At 41.3% G+C, this 24841-nt stretch overlaps 2 protein-coding genes across 2 annotated transcripts; one reads left to right on the top strand and one right to left on the bottom strand.

Annotated features, from left to right (window-relative positions):
- Positions 1–5887: 5887 nt before the first annotated feature.
- Positions 5888–11294, top strand: arl14ep (ADP-ribosylation factor-like 14 effector protein). The gene is made up of 5 exons (XM_015953904.3): positions 5888–6084; positions 8366–8561; positions 8656–8781; positions 9635–9672; positions 10919–11294. The coding sequence occupies exons 1-5, from the start codon at positions 6014–6016 to the stop codon at positions 11145–11147; spliced, it is 660 nt and encodes a 219-aa protein (XP_015809390.1). The 5' UTR covers positions 5888–6013; the 3' UTR covers positions 11148–11294.
- An 11292-nt stretch (positions 11295–22586) lies between these two features.
- On the bottom strand, positions 22587–24338 carry LOC107381959 (follicle stimulating hormone subunit beta). Its single transcript, XM_015953905.3, has 3 exons — positions 24180–24338; positions 22994–23177; positions 22587–22858 (listed from the first exon to the last, which is right to left on the bottom strand). Exons 2-3 carry the CDS (start codon positions 23150–23152, stop codon positions 22664–22666), a joined length of 354 nt encoding a protein of 117 aa, XP_015809391.1. The 5' UTR covers positions 23153–23177; positions 24180–24338; the 3' UTR covers positions 22587–22663.
- Between the last annotated feature and the right edge of the window lie 503 nt (positions 24339–24841).

Below are 24841 nucleotides of genomic sequence, written 5' to 3'. Positions count from 1 at the left end.
TTTAAACTCATCGTTTTATTGGCAAGAGATATCCCTGGTAGCATTATTTCAAAAATAAATAAATAAATACATCACACACACACACACACACACACACACACACACACACACACACACACACACACACAAGGGCCAGTGTGAGGTATAAAAATGTAGTTTGTTGCCTCAAGGCAACGCTGTGCTGTGAGGGCAAAAGAGGCGGGAACGGCGACAGGGGCATTCCCAAGAGCATTTGCAAAAAATGCAGTCTTGCAGGTTACAGTTTTCTCAATTGTTTACACACATTTCGTGAGAGCATGCCTCATATTCTCAGAACTCTACACACAAATCCAAAAAAACACACACAATGGGCAAAACCCCTCAATTAACCTGCAAAATGAATCTTCACATTCAAAACAATGTTATTTCTCCTCACAATGTGATTTTGTTGTCATATGACACACACAAACCATCATATGAATAGACATTCATAAGAACCAGCAGAACACTTATGTGCTCAATGTTAAACACTATGATGAATGGAAAGCACTTCTTCTCCATTCATCATAATGACTAACGCCTTTCTGGTTCAGTGTTACACCTACTACAGACAGTAAATACATGCATGTGTTGTAAAACATTTCATAATATTGTTTTTACACTCTGAACACACAGATACATGGTTAAAATTATTTTATTTTTCCCGCAAAACATTGCACACAATGTATATCCCATTCCCAACCAACACAAAGTTGCACACATACACTACATACAACAGAAATTTACTGTACACAGATACAGTAAAACAATAAAACTATGCTGCATCCTCTCTTCTGTTGCGGTCTGGCCACAGCGCCTCATCCACATCACAAGCAATGTTGTCCCTGGCCAAGCAGTGGGGGAAATATCTCCTAGCATGGCGATTCCAGCCATGAAAAGAATCAGCTGCTATATCTCCACATGCGTCCTCCATAGCTTGGAGAAGAGGTATACGCGTTTGTGGCTGTCAGTCATACACCTTCCATCTCCAGGCAGAAAAAAATTCCTCAATGGGATTGAGGAATGGAGAATATGGAGGGAGATAAACAACTAAAAAGCGTGGGTGGCCAGTGAACCAGTTACGAACCACAGCAGCCCTGTGGAAACTTACATTGTCCCAAATGACAACGTACCTGGGCTGTTCTGGACCATCTACCTGGTCTGGTGGAACGAGTGTGTTGTGTAGGGTGTCCAGGAATGTGATCAGATGGGCGGAGTTGTAGAGATCAAGGGTAGCATGGTGATGGATGATGCCATGGTAGCTAAGCGCTGCACACATTGTGATGTTCCCTTTCAAGAAACTCCTGAAGACCCTGCTCTTCAGAGAGCATCTTCTTAACCAGCACCTTGCCTGCACCCGTCCCCCTCTCTACTGTCCACTCCTTGTTCCCTACTCTCCATGACTGATGTCAAGTTGTTGTTGTTGTTGTTAGCCTCAAGGGCAATATGCCGATTATCACTTGTAAGTCGCTTTGGACAAAAGTGTCTGATAAATACGTAAACATAAACATAAACATAAACCCTCGTCTGGCTCTGCCTCTGTTTCCAAAGTTGGCATCCATTGCTCCAAAACAGAAGGGCTCACCTGTTGCCCTTTTATGCTAAAGCTCTGGTTGTAAAACTGTGTGACAGGTGTTTGCCCTTGTGATGAGTCAGTGTGCACATTTGTATAGCAGTGTGTTCCTTGTGAAAACAAAATATTTTCTGAATGAACATTGTGCCATCAGCAGAGAATTGTGTGCAGTGTTTTGAAAAAAGTGTGTTTTAGATTTGCAATTTGAGTTCAAAGCAGGAATTGTGCTTGTAGTTTAGCAGAATTGGTTAAGGGGGGTGGTGAATTGGTTACATAATGTGGTCATTGTGTCTCAAGTACCAGAAAATGTGTGTAAACAATTGAGAAAAACTGTAATTAGGATGATGCAGAGGCTCTGGTGTGCTTTGATGAGTAGGATAAACTCCATAAGCAAGAACCCTCAGACATTATTAGGGACATTTTTGTCCATTTGGGCAGTTTTTTGCTTTTCTTTTGGACGCCATTTCCCAAAAGCCTGGCAAGCCAGAATAAATAAATGCATTAGTTATCTTTATCAGGCAAGATTTTTCCAAATAAACAACTTTTACTTCCTGGGGCTTTTGTCATAAATCAGTCTCAGTTATGTTATGAAATATTTAAAAGATTAAAAACAATTTGCATCAATAGTTTTGTGTAGCAATAGATTCGAGATTCAACCTCTTGTGACCTTAGCGAACAAAAACGTCCCATTGACTTCCATTCAAACCGCAGTTTTTAACCCAGTAAGTAACATCTGCAACGAAAAATCATGCTTTCTGTGATATTAGGGATTCATTTTGGAGAGAAGTATTCAAACTTGTAATTTTACTGTTCACCAACAAATCCAGTCATTTCTTCATTTGTGGCTTAGGCGAGAATCTCATTTCTTTAGATTGTTTGTATTGAAGTCAAAAGGTCAATCTGACCTCTGATAACCAGGGCCAGATTAAGACTTCGTTGTACCCTGGGCAACAATATTCAAGGGCCCCATCATCACGACCCAAGGATCACCATAATATGGTCACATACAGAATATTTTTCTGTAATATGCAGTAAATATACTCAATGCTTGAATGCCTGACATCACGTAACCCGCTCAGGATAACCTTTGACCCACCTTGTGTGGACTGACCAATGAGGAGAGGGTCTTAACTTGAGGCCCTCTCTTCATTGGTCAGTCTGCATGAGACTGACTCTCAACTGACGTTCAAAGTCATAGGCAGCGAAGCATCTCTGTGCAGCGCAAAAGCTCGGGTGGACAGTTTGTTTAATATAGGGTGATCATATTTCCATTTCCAAACAAGAGGACAGGGGATCTGTGCCTATGACGTCATACTATGGCAACGCCACACAAACCACGCTGGGACCCATTTTTGTAAGAACTAAATTAATATCAGATTCTGCCAATAAAAGGGCTCTAAAACAATTCATATGTAAATATTTAGCATATGTATTGCAAAATCTAATTTTTCTGCTTTAGTGCTGCAACAAGGTTTTATTAATAATAAATTATTATGCCTTTTGTTTTACTACAGCATCGGTACGCTTCATGTGCACAGATTATTAAGGGTGCTTGTTTCAGCTGTGAGATTAGACGATAGGATCAATGAAAACATAAGTTGTCACACACGCCATGGAAACTTTCAGAGAATCCACAAATAGTGGCTTTCAAATGGTTTTGTTACTTTTTGCAAGTTTAGAAAAGAAGTAGCTGAGACAGCGTGTCTGATAATTTAGTTTTTCATCTGATAACATTTGAACATGTCAGTAATGTCTGAGGGGCTTTTACAAACACTGTATAACTAATACTCCTGGAGAGGGTAAGAATTACACAGAGGCTTCTGGGGAGCCCAGTTATGGGGTGGGGGGGGGTGGGGGTGGGTGGGGTCATTTTGCCTTGGCCCCCAAAATGTCTTGAAACGGCCCTGGGTGTGTGACTGAGTTTTGAAGGTGATCTGAACTGACAGATGTATAAATATTACATGTGTAGAACTTATTGTTTTATACAGGTAAAAACGTGTAGTGGAGATAAATCTACATTTTACTTTTCAACAATTTGTTTTTTTTTCTTGTTTTTATTGAACTATTTTCCTGTCCTGTCTGTCTCTCATCTTCCTGCGTCTCCTCTAAACTCTCCAGAAAAAACTGCTGCCTGGATTCTTACTTTTTCACCTCATCAGTTACTTTTGAGCAGATCAATGGGATCTCCTGACCGCAAAGCAGAGTGCGCCTTTCGATGCGTCAGTGAGGTGAAATCACCGCAGCACAGGTGATGAGCTGCGCAGCAGCAGAGCGCTTCAGGCACAAATAAGACAGAAAATAGAGAATATGTGCGGACATGAATGATCGTGTGCTAATTATAGTTTTTTGGTTGCGCCACTTTGAGAATGGACCGTGCGCTGGAAGCAGCTGCCTGGAGCGCTGCGCAAGAACGCGCTGTGCCGCTCTCTGTGCTCTCTGCTCAGAAGAGTCCATAAATGATGTAATATAGATAGAAAACTTGTTTCCGGCTCCCCTGGATGTGTAGGATATACAGCTCCCCCATAATTCGATCCCTGCTCCTGGATGAAAAGCCGGACATTTTCATCAATACGACCGCGGACCCCCAGTCCGGACGCCCGGACAGAGAGTGAAAAGTAGACATGTCCGGGGAAAACCGGACATACGGTCACCCTAGTTTAATATAATGCGGGAGGTTACAGATATGCCTACAGTATTTTGCTCGTGCGCTTGCTGCCCTGGGCCCCTTAGAGTTCGTGGGCCCTGGGCAATTGCCCAGTTGCCCATATGGTTAATCCGGCCTTGCTGATAACTAAGTAAAACACAGTTTCACTCTCTTACTGAACTTCAAAGTGTAGAAAACAAAAACAATTAGTATGTTAATGCACTTGGCTGGAGCCCAGGCACATTATGGGGCCTCTACTATTCGCATTCTATATTCTTCCCCTAGCTGGCATCATTCAGTCTTTCCCAGACATCTCCTACCACATCTACGCTGATGATATTCAGCTCCATATGTCCTTCATGCCACACCAGTTGGACAGACTGGCCACACTTGTACTCTGCCTGACCCAGATCAGTAACTGGCTGTCCAGCAACTTTCTTGTCCTCAATGCTAACAAGACAGAGACCCTGATCGCTGCACCCCCGGAACTTCAGCCAAAAATCGAGCAAGAAATTGCCTCTTTTTGCCCATCAGCCAAGGCCAACATTAGAAACCTAGGAGTTATTTTTGATCCAGTTTTAAGTTTAGACTCACACGTCAAAACCATCTCCCGCTCTTGTTTCTTTCAACTGAGAAACATTTCAAAAGTCCGTAAACTGGTTTCTACTGCAGATCTGGAAAAAAATCATCCATGCCTTTGTGTCATCATGCTTAGACTACTGTAACGCTCTTTTTACTGGTCTCAGCAAAACCTCCCTCTCACGCCTTCAAGCCATCCAAAATGCAGCAGCCAGACTCCTAACCAAATCCAGCAGACGAGCTCACATCACCCCAGTTTTACAGTCCCTCCACTGGCTCCCGGTAGAATATAGAATACAGTTTAAAGTTTTAGTCCTGACCTATAGAGCTCTTAACAACCAGGCTCCAAGCTACCTATCTGAGCTTTTATCCCCACACACTACCTCACGGAACCTTAGATCCACATCTCAAAACCTCCTGGCTGTTCCTCGAACCAGACTAAAAACCAAAGGGGACAGGGCCTTTCAGACTATTGCCCCCAGACTTTGGAACAATCTACCTTCAAATCTCCGTCTCTCTAACACTGTAGAGGTCTTTAAAAATCATCTAAAAACTCACCTTTTCATCCAGGCGTTCCCTCCCTAAATGTTTCAAAAAGATGGCTTTGTTCTGGTTCACACCTTCACTTTGTTTATACTCATGAATTAATTTTCTACTTTATCACTGCTATTGTTTTTCTATGTTTTTATTGGTTAGAGGTATTTGCCCTGATCTTTATCATGTTGTACAGCGCTTTGTGATTTATATCTGTGAAAGGCGCTCTATAAATAAACTTTTACTTACTTACTTACTTACTTACTTATAACCTACAGTATAGTGTGGGCTCCTACACCAAGCTTCTGCTGTGTTTCGATTTGATTTTTTATGTATGCAAGGTGTTGCATCAATGAGCTGTGACAAACTAAACAAATTAAAGTGAAGGAAGTTACAATAATTTTTCTGGATAAATTTACATTTGAAAGAAAAACACGACTGTTGACATGTTGAAGACGTTTTGAGTGTAAATGCGCTTAACGCCACCAGAGGGCACACGCTTTGAGGGCAAAATGGAAGTTTAAGCGAAGAAGGGGTTGGAGGTTGAAGGACAGAAATCACACGAAGAAGAAAGCGATACACAACAAACTGTTATAGTGTGGAGTGTTTCTGTGCCTTGGATCTTATTTTCGGAACTATCGCATTGCTTCTTCTAAAAGGTCATCATGCCCGTAATTTGTGCGGCACCAGCGTGTAACAATAAGTTTGTAAAGGGATCGGAAATCAGGTTTTACAGGTAAGTTTTCACCGGTTTACCTCTGACTTGAGCAAACGTGTGGTGTTTACCAACGTTTATTATCAGGAGCTGACACGTCTGTGTTTTAGATGCTTTTGGGGATTCAAGTGACGGTAAAGCAATACATTTTACTTTGAAAACGAGATCTCGTGGGTCTCCTAGAAATATTTTAGTGTCATTATTTTCTCTGACGTGTGCTCTTCAACACAATGGGTGGCGTTTTAAAAAGAAAACAACTAGTATTATATTGTGAGCCTTTATAAATCATTTTAAGATTTTGTAGTTCTGGATGGTTCTGATCAGTTTGGTGCCTCTGTTATTATTTTAGTAAACACGTTTTGGACTGACTTCTCACGGCCAGCTTTGGTACGTTACTGACCCCTGAGCATCTCTGGTTTGGATCACAGATCTGTATTCTATCCACTAAACTAGAGATGCACAGGTTCTGGTTTTCACGACCAATACCAATTTCTGCCTTTTTTATAACTCTGACCTGCTAAAACCGATTCTACACAGTCCAAATTTTTAAAATTGTTTGATCAGTTTGAAGAAATGTTCATATGTAAGGTTTGTTACTGTTAGTGTGACGTAGGTGACAGCAATGGTGAGTTCAACGACCACAAATAACACCAGCTTTTGTTTATTTATCTTTTATTGGAGAAGATTGGTGATGGTGCATTCACAAACACAAAAGAAAAATCCGATTTTTGAAGCTTTTTCCTGACCTCTGAATAAAAACACATGTTAACATGAATAGATGCAAAAAGGAACATGTGGCTAAGTTTCCAGTTAAATTAAATTCATGATGTTTACCCATCTGTGAGGTCATCACAATCACTGTAAACAGTTGAGTAAAATACAGAATTTCTATCTAGGTATAGGTATTTTAGCCATATGAACTTATGATATAACTTTAGTATCAGCTAAAGGATTACGGTCTGTAAATGTTTATGTTAAGGTAGCATTTTTTATTTGGCCAAGAGAGATATCATGACACTTTATTGATAAAGGAATTTAAAATGACTACAGCATGCTTTTCTAAAGTGCTGTACATTAAACAAAAACCTACAAAATAAAAGCATACACAGACACACAAAACTAATTAAAAGACATGCACAAGATGTAAAAGAGGTTTAAACTCTATGTGTAAAACAGACAAGGTTTAAACACAGAGAATGAGACCTGCTACTGCCAATGCTGTTCCCTCCCTGGCTTTACAGCGCACCTTTAAATCTGGCCTGCCGCCTTAAGGGAATGTGACTGTGTCAGGTTGCAAAAGGTCAGAGACATGGTGGAGCTGAGCAGCGAATACATTTAAAATCAAACACAACAAGTTTTAGATAAATCCTAAAATGAACTATCAACCAGTGAATGGCGACCAGGATTGGTGTGTTAAAGATGGCGCTGCAGCGTTTTGTCCCAGCTGAGAGCCTGGGCAGCACCAAAGAGTAATCCATTACATTCATCCAGTAATCCAGCCTGGGTGTGATGAAAGTGCGGATCTCCAGGTTGCCTCTTGATAAAATTGGTTTGATTTTTGCAGAAAGCCTCAGTTGGTAAAAACTTGATTCCACCTCCGTGTTTGCGTGACATCTAGTTTAGGAGCGGGTCCATCCGGACTCCGAAATCTGAGATTATGCTTTTCCATAATCCTGCCAGGGATGAAAAGTTGATGCCAACTGTCTTGTTAGAGCTTTTAGGCCTAAAAAGCAGAACATCAGTCTTTTCTTCATTAAAACTAAGAAACTGAATCCAGCTGCTGGTGTCGACGATACAGATGGATGATGGTCCTGTGGAAGAGGTGGCTCCTTAAACCGCTCCAATTTCACCATTCTGGAGCCATCTGCTGTTCCAAAACTCTCCAAAAGCTATTTTTGTCCTTCTTAGCCTTGGTCCTTCTTCCTGCCACGAGGAACATCTGTGTGAGCATCACAGATGGGGGAGGGGGGGTTGAGAGTCGTTGAGGAGATGGGACGTTCTCGACATGGAAATGAAGATATGGATAAAGCCATGAAAAACCTGCACGTCTGCACTCAGTCCTTTCAACATTTCTGTTTTATTCCACAGTGGATTTATACATTAAAGATGCAACACATTGGACCGCTTCAGGCAGCTGCATTTGTCCTCTAGAACATTCCCAGTGAGCAGACAATACCCCGACATTTACACGTTTGGAAAGCTGCTTCCCTTGTTGTTCATCCCTCATTAGAACAGTGACGATTATTCTAAAAGGTGCAGCCCCGTTTGAAACATGTCCCCCTCCTCTATCCCTCTTTGTCAGGTTCCCTCTAAGCAAACCTCAACTTGCTACCAAATGGGTGCAGAGCCTGGGGATGAAAAACTTCAGCCCCACTGCCAACACTTGCCTCTGCTCTGAGCATTTCAGGACAGACTGCTTCAGGGACTACAACGGCAAGCAGTTCCTGAGAGAGGACGCAGTGCCCACGATATTTGCCCCGGGGCAAGACTCTTCAAAGGTGAGAAGTCCAGACACCTTCTAGCTTTTCTTTCTGAACAATTTGTTTTCAGTCTCATCAAAAGGATCATGTTTTTTTCTCCCCCTTTTTATAGATTGAACTGCGTAAAAGAGGAGTGGTGCCAAAGGAGACCAGTGTGGCAAATCAGATGGGGACACAAGCAGACAAAGACAAAGCGAGGGAGGCTTTGATGCGCAGAGAGAAAAGAGGAGGATTCAGGGTGAGTTCTCTGTCCCCACTGACAGAGCGCTGTGGTTTTCTTACTGCACCACTCAAGTACTTTTATTGTGAAAATCTAGGATTTTAAATAGCACAGACACAAGGTCATTGTTAAACGGTACCTTAGCTATCAAGACTGCTAAATTGTTTAAATAAAATCGCAGAAGAAGCTTAAAAATGAATTAATTTCCAAGCAAAACTCGTTACTTTAGGTATAAATTGTAGTTGAAGTTTTTTTGTTTTTTACTGTGCTGAAGTATTTTTAAATAAACCTGCATTAAACCCCCCATCATGTATTTGAGTGTAACTAGTAGTGGTCAACTGATTTTGGTTTACCTGTTGCCAATGCCGACATGTAGAGGTCGTGGTCAGCTGATGGCCGATATGTATTGTCCATTATTGATACCTAGACACTTTTGTGCTGATTTGCGTGCTACAATGCTGCATGAATAACAGCAGATGCACAAAATTTCAGAAAAACTGATCAGTTTTTAACTTTGAATTTAACCAACTCTTGAATCCTGGTTTTGTGCTCTGCACAGGACTCAAATCAAACATTTATCCAACGTTGGTTAAAAAAAATCAGTAAACTGACCAGAAATTAAATATAAACTAGCTAAATTAGAAGGAATGTCAGTTGACAATAATGTTTTAGAGCATTTATGAAGCAGATATTATTTTTATCAGGAACATAAAGCACATGTAAATAAAAGCTGGCATTAGCACCGGGCTGCCCGCGGATGTACCTGACTTTAAATCGTTCCTGCTAAAGAACTAGATCAGCTGATACAGATGTGTTAAGATGGTAAATAAATATATTGGTATATCCGTAGTAAATAATCCCGATGTTGCAGGGAGGACGGGGATCTCGTGGAAAACAGCCGAATGACAGGTGAGGAATTTTGTTTTTGATGTGCCCTTACTGAATATAGGGGGTCATTTTAAAGTTATTTCACTGAAAAAACATTTTTTAATCATTATTTCTGATTATAATTGGTCACTCTGAGTTTTTCATGCAGGCTGAACAGGAAAATAGTCTCCTACATCTATCTCCTGCATTAGCTTCTGATAGAAAATAGACAGTGAAACTACAGGATTAGAAAAGCCTGACAGATCTACGTCACACTCTCACTTAACATTCATGGACTCACCCACCTTGGCTCGTGACGGGGAAGGCTGTTGATGATTTAGCGTCCAGGAAACGGCACCGAATGTCTCGGCTAGTAGAAGCTAACTGTTAGCATTAGCAACTTCACCAGACAGCAGAACTCCTTCGTGCTTGAGTGTTTTTTGGAGATTAAGCATCAACGTTGCAAAGCAAAGAGTCGGTGGTAGAGTCCAGTTGCTGTTATCCGATCAGAGACAAGATGAACTAATATCAGGAAATAAGACTCCAAATCCTGTCGTGTTCAGTTCAGCTCTGATGTGGCTCACTTCGAGTTCCTGAAACAGGCACACTGGAGCACACGGCAAATGTATTAAAATATGATTGAAGACCCTTTTTGAGGTTTTTGCTCGTGTCATGTAGCCCTACCCAGTCACATCCAGTTTGGTTCTGCTTATTTACAAATTAATTTTCTGTGATGATGTCCTCCAGTAATATTTACTTCATTTCTCTTATTTAACTAACTGTAGCATTAAACGGCTGCTGGCAGCATACTGCAGGGTTTAAAATATCGTGTATTCTATCTAATAACTGAGCTGACAGCTTAACGAAGGACTGGCATATTCCCAGTAGTGAATAAATAATTGGGGAGGGAAAAAAAATCAGTTAATGGTTTTCAGAGTGCCGTGTTGGCTGTGCTGCCTAATTTAATTACAAAAATCTGAATTTGTTCATTGTTTCACGATAAAGCTAAAGGCAGACGAGTCCTCGGGTTTCAACTCTTCCGACTGGCTTCCTCTCGTCAGCTGACATTGCCCGAGTGTGTTCGACGCTGACAGTGTTAATAAAGATGCATGCAGATGGTTTTATTTTGGGCTGTGATGAAAATATGCTGTCATAATGTGCGATGGGAAACAAGTGGCAAAAGTAATTATGGAAAGCCACCGAGGGCAAACGGCTTCTAGAAAATGAAATTAGGGAGCGGGTCACATCATGTCAGCTTTAAAACGAATACAAATCTCCATCGTTGCAGGCAGAGCGTCGCGGCCCGGAACAAAGTCTACAACAGCAAAGGCCAGCTGATCTCCAACGGAAAAGACTTGTGCGACTGTCTGGATGTGGACTGCTTGGGCTGCTTCTACCCCTGCCCGGAATGCGGATCGCGGAAGTGCGGGGTCGAATGTCGCTGTGACAGGAAGTGGCTTTACGAGCAGGTGGAGGTGGAGGGTGGAGAAATCATCCGGAACCAATATACAGTATAAATGACACCAGAGTGGGTTTCTGGGACGTGAAGGTTTCCTAGGGTTACTAAAGAGTATGGCTGTTTGTGATAAAGTATTCCTCCATTCACTGTTGTTTAAAGGTTTTTTTATTCATGTTAGCGTGTGTTAATAAACGTTTACGTCATTGCGGTTTTCCTGTCCACTTTTTGAGCGCTGTATTATAATTTCTTCATGTTTCAAACAGAAAAGTATCCATGTATCAGTTCCATCTTACAGCAGTGCTAGTTACAGCTGCTTCTTTCTGTTTTCAGGAATTATGTTAGAATGTTTTGGGAATCCATAAAAGTGATAGTTTTAGTCTGTACCATGATATAATTTAGAAAATACATAGATTTTTCGTTTTGCTAAGCCCACCCCCATGCAGTTTTACTGCTCAGCGTTAGCCAGTCGTGTTCGACATCCGCTAACGAAGCACGTGTGCCAGTTTGTGGTACCTACACTGAGGCAGAGTTGGTGACATGTCTTATAGACGAGTAAGTCTTTAAAAAATCAATAAACTGCCAAACATGTGATTAATAATTTGAGTGTGCTTTAGCTCTGTTGGCCGGCTAAAGCTGCATCTACATGAACGAGATGCGTTGCTTTCAGTCGCAGAAGTAAGGAGAGGGGCTCTAGGTGTTACACGTCTAGGGCCCTCAGAGGGGAAAAAAGGCCTGGTTCACATGGTGAGATGATTCTTTTTTTTCCATTAATTTTTTATTAAATACCCTGTATTTGTATGGCATCTTCTCAGGGTTCTACAACCCCCCAAGGCGCTTCACAACACATTCAGTCATTCACACGCTGGTGGTGATGAGCTACAATGTAGCCACAGCTGTCCTGGGGCACAATGACACCGGTTGTTCTGACCACCAGCATGCATAGGGGGTTAAGTGTCTTGCCCAAGGACACAACAGCAGCATTCTCTGGTCAGTGCTGGGATCAAACCTGCAACCTTTTAATTGCTGGACAACCCGCTCTACCTCCTGAGCTACTGCTGTCTCACATTAGGAAGTTAAAGAGCAGTACCACTCATTAAGAAGTGTCCTGTTTGTGTCACATAATCAACTCTAAACCCAGCCTGCCTAGCCCTCCCCCCACCCCACCCCCGTGTCCATCCGTCAGAGCATCCCACTCTACTCGGTATGAAGATCCTTAAAGTTACCCATGAAGTCCATCCAAGATGTCGTGGTGTTTGAAGTTGCATTATTGATCCTTGCTGATGATAATTTCATTTACACTCAAAGCCAGTACACACGCAACATGTTGTTAGGTGGTTTCCATCTTTGAGCAATGGTTTTCTTTATTGTAGTCAATCCTGCAAGCCAGATCCTACAGGTTTCCTCCGTATGTGATATCTGTGATTCATCATTTAATAAGTGAACAACCGGATCCAAGGGGAGAGGGACACCACTTAAATCAGTAATATAACAAAGTACTTTAACCTAGAGGTCCTGGAGTCCAGGACGTTCCTATACAACATGAATAACCGAGTCCAGAGTCCCAGGGGTACAAAACGAGCAAATAGGATCTGATGTGTCGCCCATTTTGTGTCTAATAATCAGCTCTGTGACAAATTTTCTAATGTATATTCTGATAAAAAAAAAAATTTAGAGGCCCTCTCAACATAATACCAAATTTTCACTCAACCCAGGCTTTCATTCTGAGAAGGAAATGCAACTTTGGGACAGCAGGTTTTAATAAATTTATCTTTTGGGCACAGCTCATAACCAGCTGAACACTGGGTGTTCAGAGCAGGATAACTTAATGACCAGATCCTTGCCTTCCAACTCTGACAATCTCCGATAACCGTAATCCTTTAAAAACATTTGATCAGATTTCCCTGTCGTGTTTGTTGTGTTAAGAGCACTCTGGTTGGTTTGGAAGGACGCTGGGACTGCTCGGATCATAAAAACAAGCGTGATGCCTGTTGATTGTTAAGTCCAGCCAGTCAGGCAGCGAGGCTGAGGAAGCACACTGCACGCTCCCCTTCCGTCATGTTTGTTCACTCCAAAGTCACATTTGATCTCAAGAAGTTTTGGGAGATTTCTTGTCTAATCTGAGAGTCTGCTACGGCCTTGTGTGCAGATTCTCAAAAATCATCCAATGTTTTTACAACTGTGTGACTCATCTCAGTGACAGGAATCTGCGATGCACCATGTGAATTAAAACCACTTGTTCCATTAGGTTGTTTTTGTAAAAAAAAACCCAACAACCTGAAAATAAAAAGTATCGTGTTTCCCCCTTCCTGCTGCGGTATGACACCGCAGATCAGACGTAAGGAACTTTTCTCGTCATTGAGCTCAGGCGGAGGTGAGGTGCTGTGCAGCCTGCAGTAACCCTGTCTCAGCATTTCAAAAACACCTCCCATAACTAGAGCTGAACTTTGTGTTCCTGCCAAACCTTAAAATCGTTCATTTTCAAAAGCCTGTAAACAAAATGCAAGAAGATGTAGGGAAATGTGTGCAGTCAGCTTTCTACCGCATCACAAAACAAAATAATGTTCTAATCCTTTTTGCCTTTTACGGCCTACATCTAGTGCACTTTATAGTTCGCTCAGAGGGAGGCTACCAATAAATTAAGCTTATTAATATTTATAAAATGCTGAAGGCAAGCCGATGCAAACAGGTCGTTCATCACAGCTGCTGAAATTTTATTCCGCACTGAAAGGAAGTCCTTCCCTCATAGGACTGTTGGGAGGAATTTTAGGCACTTTATGCTTTCATGTCTCTGCTAGGTAATTTGAGGACACATTCTAAGAAGAGCAGTGAATTTTCTCATGTGTCTGCTGCTTTGCTGATCTGTTAGTTCTCAATAATGAGTTTTGAGAATGGGATGGGATCCTTTCCCACGTTGGCGGTGTGGCGTTAGTGATGGCTGTCAGCTGGAATGGAAAATCTCAACATCTATGGGATGGATTGTCACAACAACTGTTGCCGTTCGCTGTCGGTGAGCTGCTGTATACAGCAATATATTACTTAATTAGTAATATATTACTGATCTCATTTACATGAGTGAAATAGAGAGGATAACCTTTGACCATTACTCAGACTCACTTGGTACTTTTTAGGTCCTGGTTGGACCCAGTCTTCCTTTCAAATCTGCCTTAATTCTTCATTTCATAGAGTTAGCATGGTGTAGTTAGCATCTTTAAGAAGCCACATGGACACCGCAGCATCTCACAGTTCCACTCATGACGTGAATCTCCTGTTCCACCACATCCTGAAAGTTCAGCACTGGACTGAGATCTGGTGACTAACGGCCGTTGGAGTCCAGTGAATTTATGGTGGTCATGTTCTAGAAACCAGTTAGAGATTATCTGAGTTTTGTGACATGTTGCTTTATCCTGCTGGAAGTAGCAATCAGAAGATGAAAAACAACCTCCTTACTATTCAGCATAGTGCCTTTTACTTACACCTATGCACTCCACTACTCAACCACAGTGACTAACATGAAGCTGCCAGATGAGAACATCACACTAAGGTCACTTCCAGTCCTAATGAAGCTGTTTTCTGTGGCAGACTTTCTGGAAGTGCATGCAGAGCTCAGTAGAATCCAGCAGCTGGTGTTAAAGGGCGAAAATCTCTTGTTCTTAGATTTCAGAAACTTTCAGACAGAATTTCTCATGTCCTTACAACATGCCTGAGGTATTTTCCTTCTCCTAGCAGCAATCACAATGACAGACCAGTCTCTAAAGTTGTTAAAAGGTTTATTTAAATACCGTCTGCAGTGAAGAAAGTGCAGAGAGCTCCAGGGAGCTGCTGGATGGAAACAAGCTAGGACAAACAGGACTTTGATGACCTGAGCGGATGGAAAGTTGTCAGTAGATGTCCAGCCTCTGAACTGGATGTGGGAGAAGAGGCCGTTAAGGGCTGAAACAAAATCCATGAGCAGAGCAGGAGGGTCGAAGGTCCTGCTGGATGTTGACAGAGAAGATGAAGTAATGGGCTGTCACTTAATTTCACTTTCTGCTGCAGAAGATGACCGTAAACCTGACAGGCTGCCAGATTTTCTTTCTTTTGTCAGAGAAGTTGTACAATAACAGAAATGTGTGCCTCCAGTTATAAATCTAGCTGCCTGCTACAAGCAAAATGTGAAATATTTTGTTTCATTTACACAGATACACCCTTCACAGTGGTCAACAATCCCTTAACAACCAGCTGGAGATTGCTAAGGCTGCTTGATCTCTGACAGTTTGGGTTTTCTCCTCTTTTTTCCTCAATTAGTTGCACGACACATAAAAATGACAAATGAGTTCCCTGTGAAATGTTTGAAGAAATGTGAATCTAAATGTCAAACATGATGATATTGCAACAAAAAAAAAAGGTAAAATATCACCAATTATATCTCAGTTCAGGTCAGTTCATCCACTAGATGCTGATTTCTTTCAGACAGGACCAATGTGGCGGCGCACTGACGGATCGACTCTCCCACCATAAAAAGTTGTAATCATCAGGTCCTCCTATAAAATCAAATCTCACTGCAATTAAATCACTGAAACCTGAATTCACACCTGTTTTCTGTGATTATATAACGTTATTCTGCATGAGAATGTGTAATAAACTACATAAATTAACTAATTACCCATTATTGTAGATGTTTTTAATATTATATTTTTCACATTACATATTATTATTTGATTATATTGTATAAATTGAAAGAGAAAAGCTCATTTTGACTCCATTTCTGTAGCTGAGGCAGCTATAATTGTTTGATTAATGTCCAGTGAGTTGTTTCCAGCACTTACAGGAAGTCTGGACAAATAGTCCAATCCTTGTCTTGTTTGTATTTTTCCAAGAGTGTATCGAAGGACTTTTGGCAAACTCCTAATGAGGGAACGATTTTTTTAGATTGTTGCCATTTAACCCTTTGATGTCCACACCAAAAAGAAATAAATGATTGAATTGATTTAGTGTTTTGCATCTTGTATTCATTAAGGACAACGAGGTTAATAATGTGAAATATAAGGTAATATAAATACTGTTAGATAACAATTTAAAACATTTTTACACAATCATGGCAGGTTTCAAGTTGTTTACTTGCTTTTAATGGTTAGAAATAAAAAAAGTGACAGTAGTTTGTAAATATTTACAGTGTCACACACAGTTATTTACATAAGGTTCCATTGTTGTTTACAGCAGCATTTAGAGGAAGATTTGTAACTGTTCTGGATTATATTAACGATTGTCTGCCAGAATGCTCAGGAATGTGAAATAGATGACAGTGTTGTGGGTCAAACAGTGGATTAAAAAGTTGCTATAAAATTATTGAGATTAAAGTTGTTTTAAAATGAAACTAAAACTGTTTTTTAGACTTTATTTACTTTACTCACCGATACCGATCACAGATACAGATACTTCTACCAAACAAACAAACAAAAAAAGGCTATGAATTGGAATACAGGTTTTATTTTCTTCTCTGCTTTCAACAGGAAAAGACTGTGAGGTAGATAAAAAGTAAAATATATGAATAAAAATGATCACAAAACTAAAATATTAGGTGAACAGAAATGACAAGTTACAACAAAGCCACTTTCTTTTTATTATTTTTTCCCCCGTGTCCTGCCTGGCTGTGAAGCAAACAGAATTAATGTCTGAATGCTGGTGACAAGCCTTACAGATTTATTCTCATGTGGAGCCTCAAAGCTTCTGCTTTAATGTCACGCCTAATACTTAAAACTTTATTGTTATTGTTTTTTGAATGCTTTATAATTCTGACCAGACAGGGAGACAGAGGTGAAAGAGAAAGGAAGAGACAAAAGGAACTCACAGTGCATTTAGTGCCAACCATAGCCTTAAGACATGTGTTGGACGTGCCCAAGTCCATACTTATGAGATCACCATGTGAGCGACAGTGTGTGTACACGCGCTTGTATATGTAAGGTTTCTCTATAGGAGCGTCCAATAGAGAGTGTGAGGGGCCACAGATATGCCCCCCAAAGATGCGTAGAGGATGGAAGGAGCTCCAAGTCCCAGAGATTCAGGAGCTTCTCCAGAGCACAGGGACCCAGGGAGACTGTAACCAGAAAAGCCCTCAAGAGGCGCAGAGGATTGCCCTGGGGTTCACAACCAGCAGCCGGCAGAGGCCCTGGAGATATCAGCGGCAAGCCCACAGGCCCGCCCGCAGCCTCCCACCCCAAGCTGGCCGAGCCCGGAACCCAGGGACCTGGGACCCAGGGACGACCAGCCCCGCCGAGGACCCAACAGAGCCCAGGGACTCAGATTCCAACAGGCAGCCACCGGGATCGATCAGGCAGACTCCAAAAATCTTAAACCCCCTGACTTGGGAGCCGCGAATACTCAGGCAGGCCAAGGCACCGCACTCCACACCAAGTGTGGCAGGGGGATGGTAGGCAAAGATGTGTAGTAGCACAAGAAGTCCCAGGAGAGGGGAGGAGTCCAAGACCCCACCTGACATACAGGGTCATACACAGACACAGTCACTGCTTCAATCTGAGGCTGAGCTAAGAACCATCCCCTGTTGCTGCTCATAACACAGAGCATTTGTTTGTCTAGAAGGACCCTGGGATTAAAATAATTGGAGTAGCTAAATTTAAAAACCTTGGCCTCTTATTGGGGGGTATCAGTGTTTAAAGTAATCATCTAATTTAAAATTGATCATAACAAAGTGCACCAAACTTTAAACATTCTGCAAAAAGACAATTGACCTAAAACACTAAAGCCTTTGATCCTCTTGTATGTGTATGCTCAGCGATGGGCAGAAACCCACAGATTCATCAGCACCACAGGAACCAGGCTGAGTCCTGTTGACTTGTCAGCTGCTCATCTTTCCAGTGAAACATCAGATTGGTTTGAGATTTCCTGCTGAGCTCCTGGCAAAAGAGCAACTAATTACACATTAGTCTGGCATTGATTGGGATCTGAGACTTTTCTGGTTCCAGCTCTAATTACATTATGGTTTGTTTTCTAGATTTGATTGTAGGATTCTGGGATCAGTTTGACCAATCCTTATTTAATCTCTAGGATGTTTGACGTTTGAAGAGTTCATTGGTAAAACATAATCATAAAAAATATCTTTTATTATCAGTCAAAATGAAATTTAGTAATTTTGATCAAGAATTACTTTGCAAATTAACTTTAGAATGTCTTTATTTCATGTTAAATGTGCATGAATTAAGAATGACATCCTGTGGTCAAATGTGGTTACTGCAGTCCAAGTTTCAAAACAATGAAAGGACAGGAAGTCAAACATGAAAGTAGTGTAAAACGTATACTTTAAAAATTAAAGTCACATGCAAATTTCCAGTTGCTAAGCTAGTAGAAACATACGTCATTACCTGTGAAACCTCAGCTGAGGTAAACAGAACAAAAAAAAATACTACATACCGTAAATCCTCTATCATTGGCCTGTATTCAATTAACGACCGGGTATCACATTTTGGCCGGTGTCAGAGTCGGCGGAGGTGAATAATGGCCGGTTTTTTATTGTGGCCGGGTGGAATGTGGTAATAAGCAAGTACGGGGGGCAGTTGTGTCATCGTCTCACTTTTGATTTGCCAGTGATAGACCGCGAGGGTAACTTTAACCATGGCAGGTGCGGAGAAGAAGAGGAGGCGAAAATTTGATATGAAGTTCAAAGAGAACGTGCTGATTATGCTGCAGAACACTCTGGGGAGCAGTAGGGGTTGTATGAACTAGTCGACTTCACTATAGTGACTTTTTATGCCTGTCATCGACTAGTCGCTGTCACGTGATAATGACCGGCAAGATGCAGCCCTCGGAAAAGACAGCAGCCTGCTGTCAGCAGGTGACAAGCTCCTGCGCGTCGGGAGACAACGCGCTGTGCCAGAGCGTCGGTACTGACACCCGCCGTAAAACGGATATTTAACCAAATTGTGACCTTTACCCTCTTGCAATTTAACCTTCCCCTCACCCCATCCTAACCTTAACCAGCTTGCGCATGCAAAGCTCTGATTGTTGACGCGCTCCAGACATCTGCGTCCTGAGCACGGCCACAGTAACGTTATCAAATCAGGTGTCACCACCTCAAAAACAAATTTAACACGCGATCGTTCATGTCGGCTCATTTCCTTTTATGTTTTCTGTCTTTGATTCTTTTATTTGTGCCTGATGCGTTTCGCTGCTGTGGATCCGGGCGCATCACCTTGTCCTCCGGTGATGCACCGATCACTGATGTGGCCGGCGAGCAGCTCGGACTCCGCTGTTTTTGCGGTCGGTAGATCTTTTAGAACTGCAGTTCAAAGGTAACTCATAAGGTGAATATATATGAACCCAGGTAGCAGTTTTTCTTTAGGACTGAGAAGAGATGCAGGAAGATAATAAACAGGCAGGACAGAAAAATAGTCAAATAAAAACAAGTTAGTTTTTGTACCTGGTGGTTGCAACAAACAGACACCATTGAAGGTAATCAGAAGTGAGGAACAGAAAATGAAATAATTATTTTAATGTTTAGAGCAGCAGGAACTCCGAGAGGCTGCAGGCGCATCAGTGAGTTTGCGGCCGCTGCGCAGGGGGAGGGGGGAGAGGGCTGAAGCAGAAACTACCGCTGTTAAAAGAAATGTGTTTAACTTTGAAAATGTGGGCACAATTTAATTGTCAAAAACTCCAGCGAACCATTAGTTCATTTTGCTCAACAAAAAAAATTGAGGCCTGCCCTCAATTCTGGCCCTCCTTCCAATAAAGGCCTGGAGCTTGATGAGCTTGAGTCAAATACAGGCCCGGGCCTGTATCTGAGGTTTTACGATACCTTTTTGGATACATGCTGCCGTATTTCTCTTTGCTTGTTATGGCATGAACTGTCAAATTCATGCATAATGTTGCAATTTATCAGTGATTTTGTGACCTTACAGGACCCGCTGCGTGAAATACTTTTCCTGCTCTTTCATGTCTGAAACGCTCCCGGTGTGAAGGGAGCTCACAGGTAAAATGTGTCTATAATGTTACGCCCTGCTTACGCATCCAGTGGAAAGTCGGGGTTGAATTACAAGAGATATCTTCTGGGCTGCTCCTTTTACTGACTGACATTCTTCTCACAACGCTGTTGCTGTTTGCTGGCTGGTGTCAAATTACAATTGGTGGCATAATCTCAGTAACCCCACAGGCACAAATATCATTGGCTCTGGAACCAGGAAGTATGGAGGCAGGACAGATTGTAAAACGGGACTACATCCCTCTTTGGTCTTTTTCAAAAGGAGAAAAACCAACAACCCTCCTGCCTTAATGTAGCTCTTCTTTCCAACATGATCGAGACATTAGACAGTTATGTCATTATTTCACTGTAAAATTCTTACTTATTGCACCTTTAAGTCTCATATTTCTGCAGTTTGTATGCGCCGTCAGGCTGTTAGTGTTGGAAAAGAAAATGATAGGAACTTTCGGTCATCTTTGTCTACAGGAAGTCTCAGCCCTTCCTCGACTCCACACAACTACCCAGTTAGAGTTTACCTTTCAAGTATTTTCTTCTTGTCCTTCAGTTTGACCTTAAGTAGGAAAATACTTCATTCCATCATTCCACATTGTGTTTCTTTTCCACCCTTGTCTGCTGGAATTGAATGCTGTATTGATCATATCACATCAGATCTGAGGCTTTGACATCTGCTCTGCTGTTTAGCTGAAATATTGATAACCTTTAAATACAAGTTTCTGCAGGAGCACAACAAAAAACAATCAGTCCTGAGATTCTGAAGCTACATTATTTGTTTGTGTTTTGTATTTCTGAGCAGCTCAAACCGACTGAAGGTAAGAGACAAAAGCTTGTAAAACAGGATCCATATTAAATGAGTTACATGACTAAAAATCCAGGAATTGCTTTTTTCACCTAAGTTGATTCACTCAGCAGGGAATTAAAGTCAGAATTGGTTTTGATTTTAATACATTTACTGTGAGTCTACTCTGCTCTACTGTCATCTTGAATGTAACATAACAAATTAATTTTATATAACATTAACATACGATCTACCGCCCAGTCCTCACCTATGGTCATGAGCTTTGGGTGAAGACCGAAAGAACAAGATCATGGATACAAGCTGCTGAAATGGGTTTTCTCAGCAGTGTGGCCGGGCTCAGCCTTAGGGATGGGGTGAGGAGCTCGGACATTCGGTAGAGACTCAGAGTAGAGCCGCTGCTCCTCCATATCGAGAGGAGTCAGTTGAGGGGGTTTGGGCATCTTGTTAGGATGCCTCCTGGACGCCTCCTCAGGGAGGTGTTTCAGGCATGTCCTGCCGGCAGGAGGCTCCCTGGTCGACCCAGGACACGTTGGAGAAAGTACATCTCCGAAATGACCCAGGAACACATTGGGGTCCTACTGGAGGAGCTAGTGGAGGTGGCAGGGGAGAGGACGGTCTGGAACTCCCTAGTTGGGATGCTGCCCCCGCGACCCGAACCCAGACAGGCGGAAGAAGACGAGGTGAGACAAGATAACAATAACAAAAAATCCTCCATCTCTGACAATGTTTTACTTTGTTTTGTTTGTAACGTGTTGCATAAAATATGCCTACATTTATGTGTGGATGCCTGTAAGTTGGCTGAAAGTGGCCAAGTTTTAAATGTTAATAAACTTCATTTGATTTAATTTTACTTTGAAAAGGAGACTAGGCACTTTTTGGCATGCTTTTAACACCCTCTAGAGTCGGTTTAGCAGAACCTTGCTGTGCGTTCATCTTTTTAACACCTTAATCTAACAGCTGAAACGTCTCCCAAGCCTTCCTAAGTGTCTACAGGGGTGCTTAATCACTAAATTAATCAAATCACCTGTGTGTTATCTATAACATGCAGGAAATGTGGTGGAACCAGACTGCAGCACCAGGAATTTCAGCTCCATTTTTTTAAGTCCAACAGACCGGACCGGCACTCTGAAGTTGCAAGTGGAATATTTTGGCCACAGGGGGCAATAGGGACTGGGTGGCCTATCATTAACCATGTAAAGGGTCATTTTAGCACATACTGACTCAAGAAAATTATTTTAAACTATGAGAAAGTTGCAAAGTATCCCTTTAAAATAGTGCCATATTCCAGTAATAGCTCATGCACAAGATCACATACATCAGAATGTTTTTATTTATTTAACTTATTGCTATTTCTTTTAAGCTTTAAAATCTATCTGTGGAAGTGGCGAAGCGTGTGGAGAAGACTCACAGATGAACATGGACTCCAGTGCAGCCTCTATGTTTTCATTACGACCTGTCAGAAAAACAGGCTCGGCACTCCATTTCCACAAACACGATTCTTGCAGTGAAAGTCTGACTTGCAGAATTACTGGACTTTTGGGGTCAGTTTCCAGGTCAGGACAAAAAGGGGACTCTTATCGGTTGTACATTGAATCTCTTAGTCCAACTAAATCTAAAATTATTCTTCTCATCAGGTTTTTCTTTGCTTGGTGATGGCAAAATGTTCCAAAATCCAATTTAGCATCTTTTGACCTATAAAAATGCCAGTTTAGAGGGGAATTTAAAAAAGAGAAATGTGAGCAACAATGGTTTTATTTGACTGCTGGGTTAAATCACACCGAGATCGCGGGCATGAACTGCAGGAAGAACATTAACAGCCGAGTACGTGTGGATGGAAGGTTTTGCAGAATGTGCTCTCTGTGTTGCACGCCATGCAGCTGCAGCTCCTGGCTACAGGGTACGTGACCCCCATTGGACACCCATCGATGTGCTCCACCTCATAGGACCAGTCCCCGTTACAGGTGTTCACCTCAGGCTGGTCAATGTTGTTGTCGTAGATGGGATCCTGATTAAAGAGCAAAATAAACACAAATGTTTCAACAAAACCACAATTTTCTAACATTCTAAACTGAAAGTGAAATACTTGCTCTTAAAAATAAAAGACTAATGATCTCTAAGTGGTGTTTGAGTCATCCATCACCATGTAGAAACACCGGCCCTCACAGACTGTGGTGTGGATGAGTGTGGTGATGCCGCAGCTCTCCACGGGAATGCTGACATTTTTTAGATGGCAGATGAAGCTGCAGCCCTGCCCCACCTCTGCCAGCACCAGCAATGCTGCCATGACAACCAGTTGCATCCTCTGCAGGGTGCAGCACAGACTCCTGCCACAAGAGGGGATTGTTTAGACATCAGACTGTTGATTCCAGAATAAATCAAACAAACAAACAAACAATGACCAGTCTGAACTAAAACTGCTTGTAAGATGTGTTGCAGATTTTAAACTTCATTTCTGACATCACTGCTTCCACCTGAAAAAGATTGTTTATTGTGCTAACTACTACTACTACTACTACTACTACTACTACTACTACTACTACTACTACTACTACTACTACTACTACTACTACTATGAATAATAATAATAATAATAATAATACTAATAATACTAATACTACTACCACTACCACTACTACTACTACTACTACTAATACTACTAATACTACTACTACTACTACTACTATGAATAATAATAATAATAATAATAATAATAATAATACTAATACTACTACCACTACTACCACTACTACTACTACTACTACTAATACTACTAATACTACTACTACTACTAATAATAATACTAATACTACTACTACTACTACTACTACTACTACGACTACTACTACTAATAATAATAATAATAATAACTTTCAAAACCTCCAAACTTAAAAGCAGCAACACTTTTTCTCAAAAATGCTTTTTCACTCAAAATATCCAAATGTGTTGCTAGACTGAATAATCTCAGATTGTTTCATCCAAACCTCTTATTGCATGATTTTAGTCTCAGTCAGGAAACTGAGTTTAAGTGACTAAAATAACTGAACAGTGGAAAAGATTTTTTGCTGAACAAAGATTAGTAGAATAATGTTCGAAATTTAAGGGGATTGATGCATCTTAATAAATCAAATCACATATTATAAATTAATGAAATAATAAGCTTGCTGAAACAAAAGAGTAAAATGTACTTTTTTGCAGTCAAACACCTCAGTGCGTACATGCATCCTCCTTTCAGTTAAATAATGAACATTTATTTATTATTAACTACAAAATGATCTTTATTTCAACGTATTTTAACAAAGATAAATGCATGAAAACACAAAACTTACCTCTAGGTCCTGTTTCTGCTTTGAAATCAGCTGAAAGTGTTGCCTCTTCTGTCACTCTCTTAACATTTCAATTATTTCTGATGCTTAAATATTGCTCCTGATAATCTCTGTAATCTGTTAGGCCTTGGTTTGGTTCTGTTTCGCCTACCAGTTTGGACTGGAGGTAAATCCTGGTCTTTTTCCCATCACCAGTTCAGAGACGGTGTGTGGCTCAAGGCCTTTCCTCCTACACAATGAGGAGGAGCGAGTCGGTATCTTCAGAAATCTTGTTTTAGATTACACGAGAGAAAGGCTCAGATGGAGAAACATTTAAACACAGCGGCCCCCGCAGTGAGATGGAAAACACTGATGTGAGAGGCACTAATTAATTTGCTGAGCTCCACCTTTGCCGCTTTGTGTAAAATATGTTGAATGCATCAGAAAAAGGGAGGAATGTTCTTGTATCTGTGTGTGAATTTACACAATGTAAAATCTCACTGTTCTCAGAGAAGTTATAAAAGAGCATCACCAACTAACATTTTAAAGCTAATGTTTCATTTTTCAACTAATTTAAGAGCAAATGTTTTATTATTGTTTGAATAGATTTATCAAGAATTAAAAACATAAAGATGCAAAACAGGTAGAATTTTGTCCCCTTTCTGTGTTATTTAAAGGTGTGGCTC

Source organism: Nothobranchius furzeri, chromosome 9 (assembly GCF_043380555.1).
Source record: "Nothobranchius furzeri strain GRZ-AD chromosome 9, NfurGRZ-RIMD1, whole genome shotgun sequence".
Classification (NCBI taxonomy): domain Eukaryota; kingdom Metazoa; phylum Chordata; class Actinopteri; order Cyprinodontiformes; family Nothobranchiidae; genus Nothobranchius; species Nothobranchius furzeri.
The sequence above is the reverse complement of the archived record's forward strand: the minus strand, read 5'-3'. Positions and strand labels throughout refer to the sequence as shown.

Coding starts and splice junctions, on each gene's coding strand:
- arl14ep (XM_015953904.3), top strand. CDS start 6,014: ATGCCCGTAATTTGTGCGGCACCAGCGTGTAACAATAAGTTTGTAAAG. Junction 8,562..8,655: donor CGGGGCAAGACTCTTCAAAG/GTGAGAAGTCCA, acceptor CCCTTTTTATAG/ATTGAACTGCGTAAAAGAGG. Junction 8,782..9,634: donor AGAAAAGAGGAGGATTCAGG/GTGAGTTCTCTG, acceptor CCGATGTTGCAG/GGAGGACGGGGATCTCGTGG.
- LOC107381959 (XM_015953905.3), bottom strand. CDS start 23,152: ATGCAACTGGTTGTCATGGCAGCATTGCTGGTGCTGGCAGAGGTGGGG. Junction 22,859..22,993: donor AGGGCCGGTGTTTCTACATG/GTGATGGATGAC, acceptor CTCTTTAATCAG/GATCCCATCTACGACAACAA.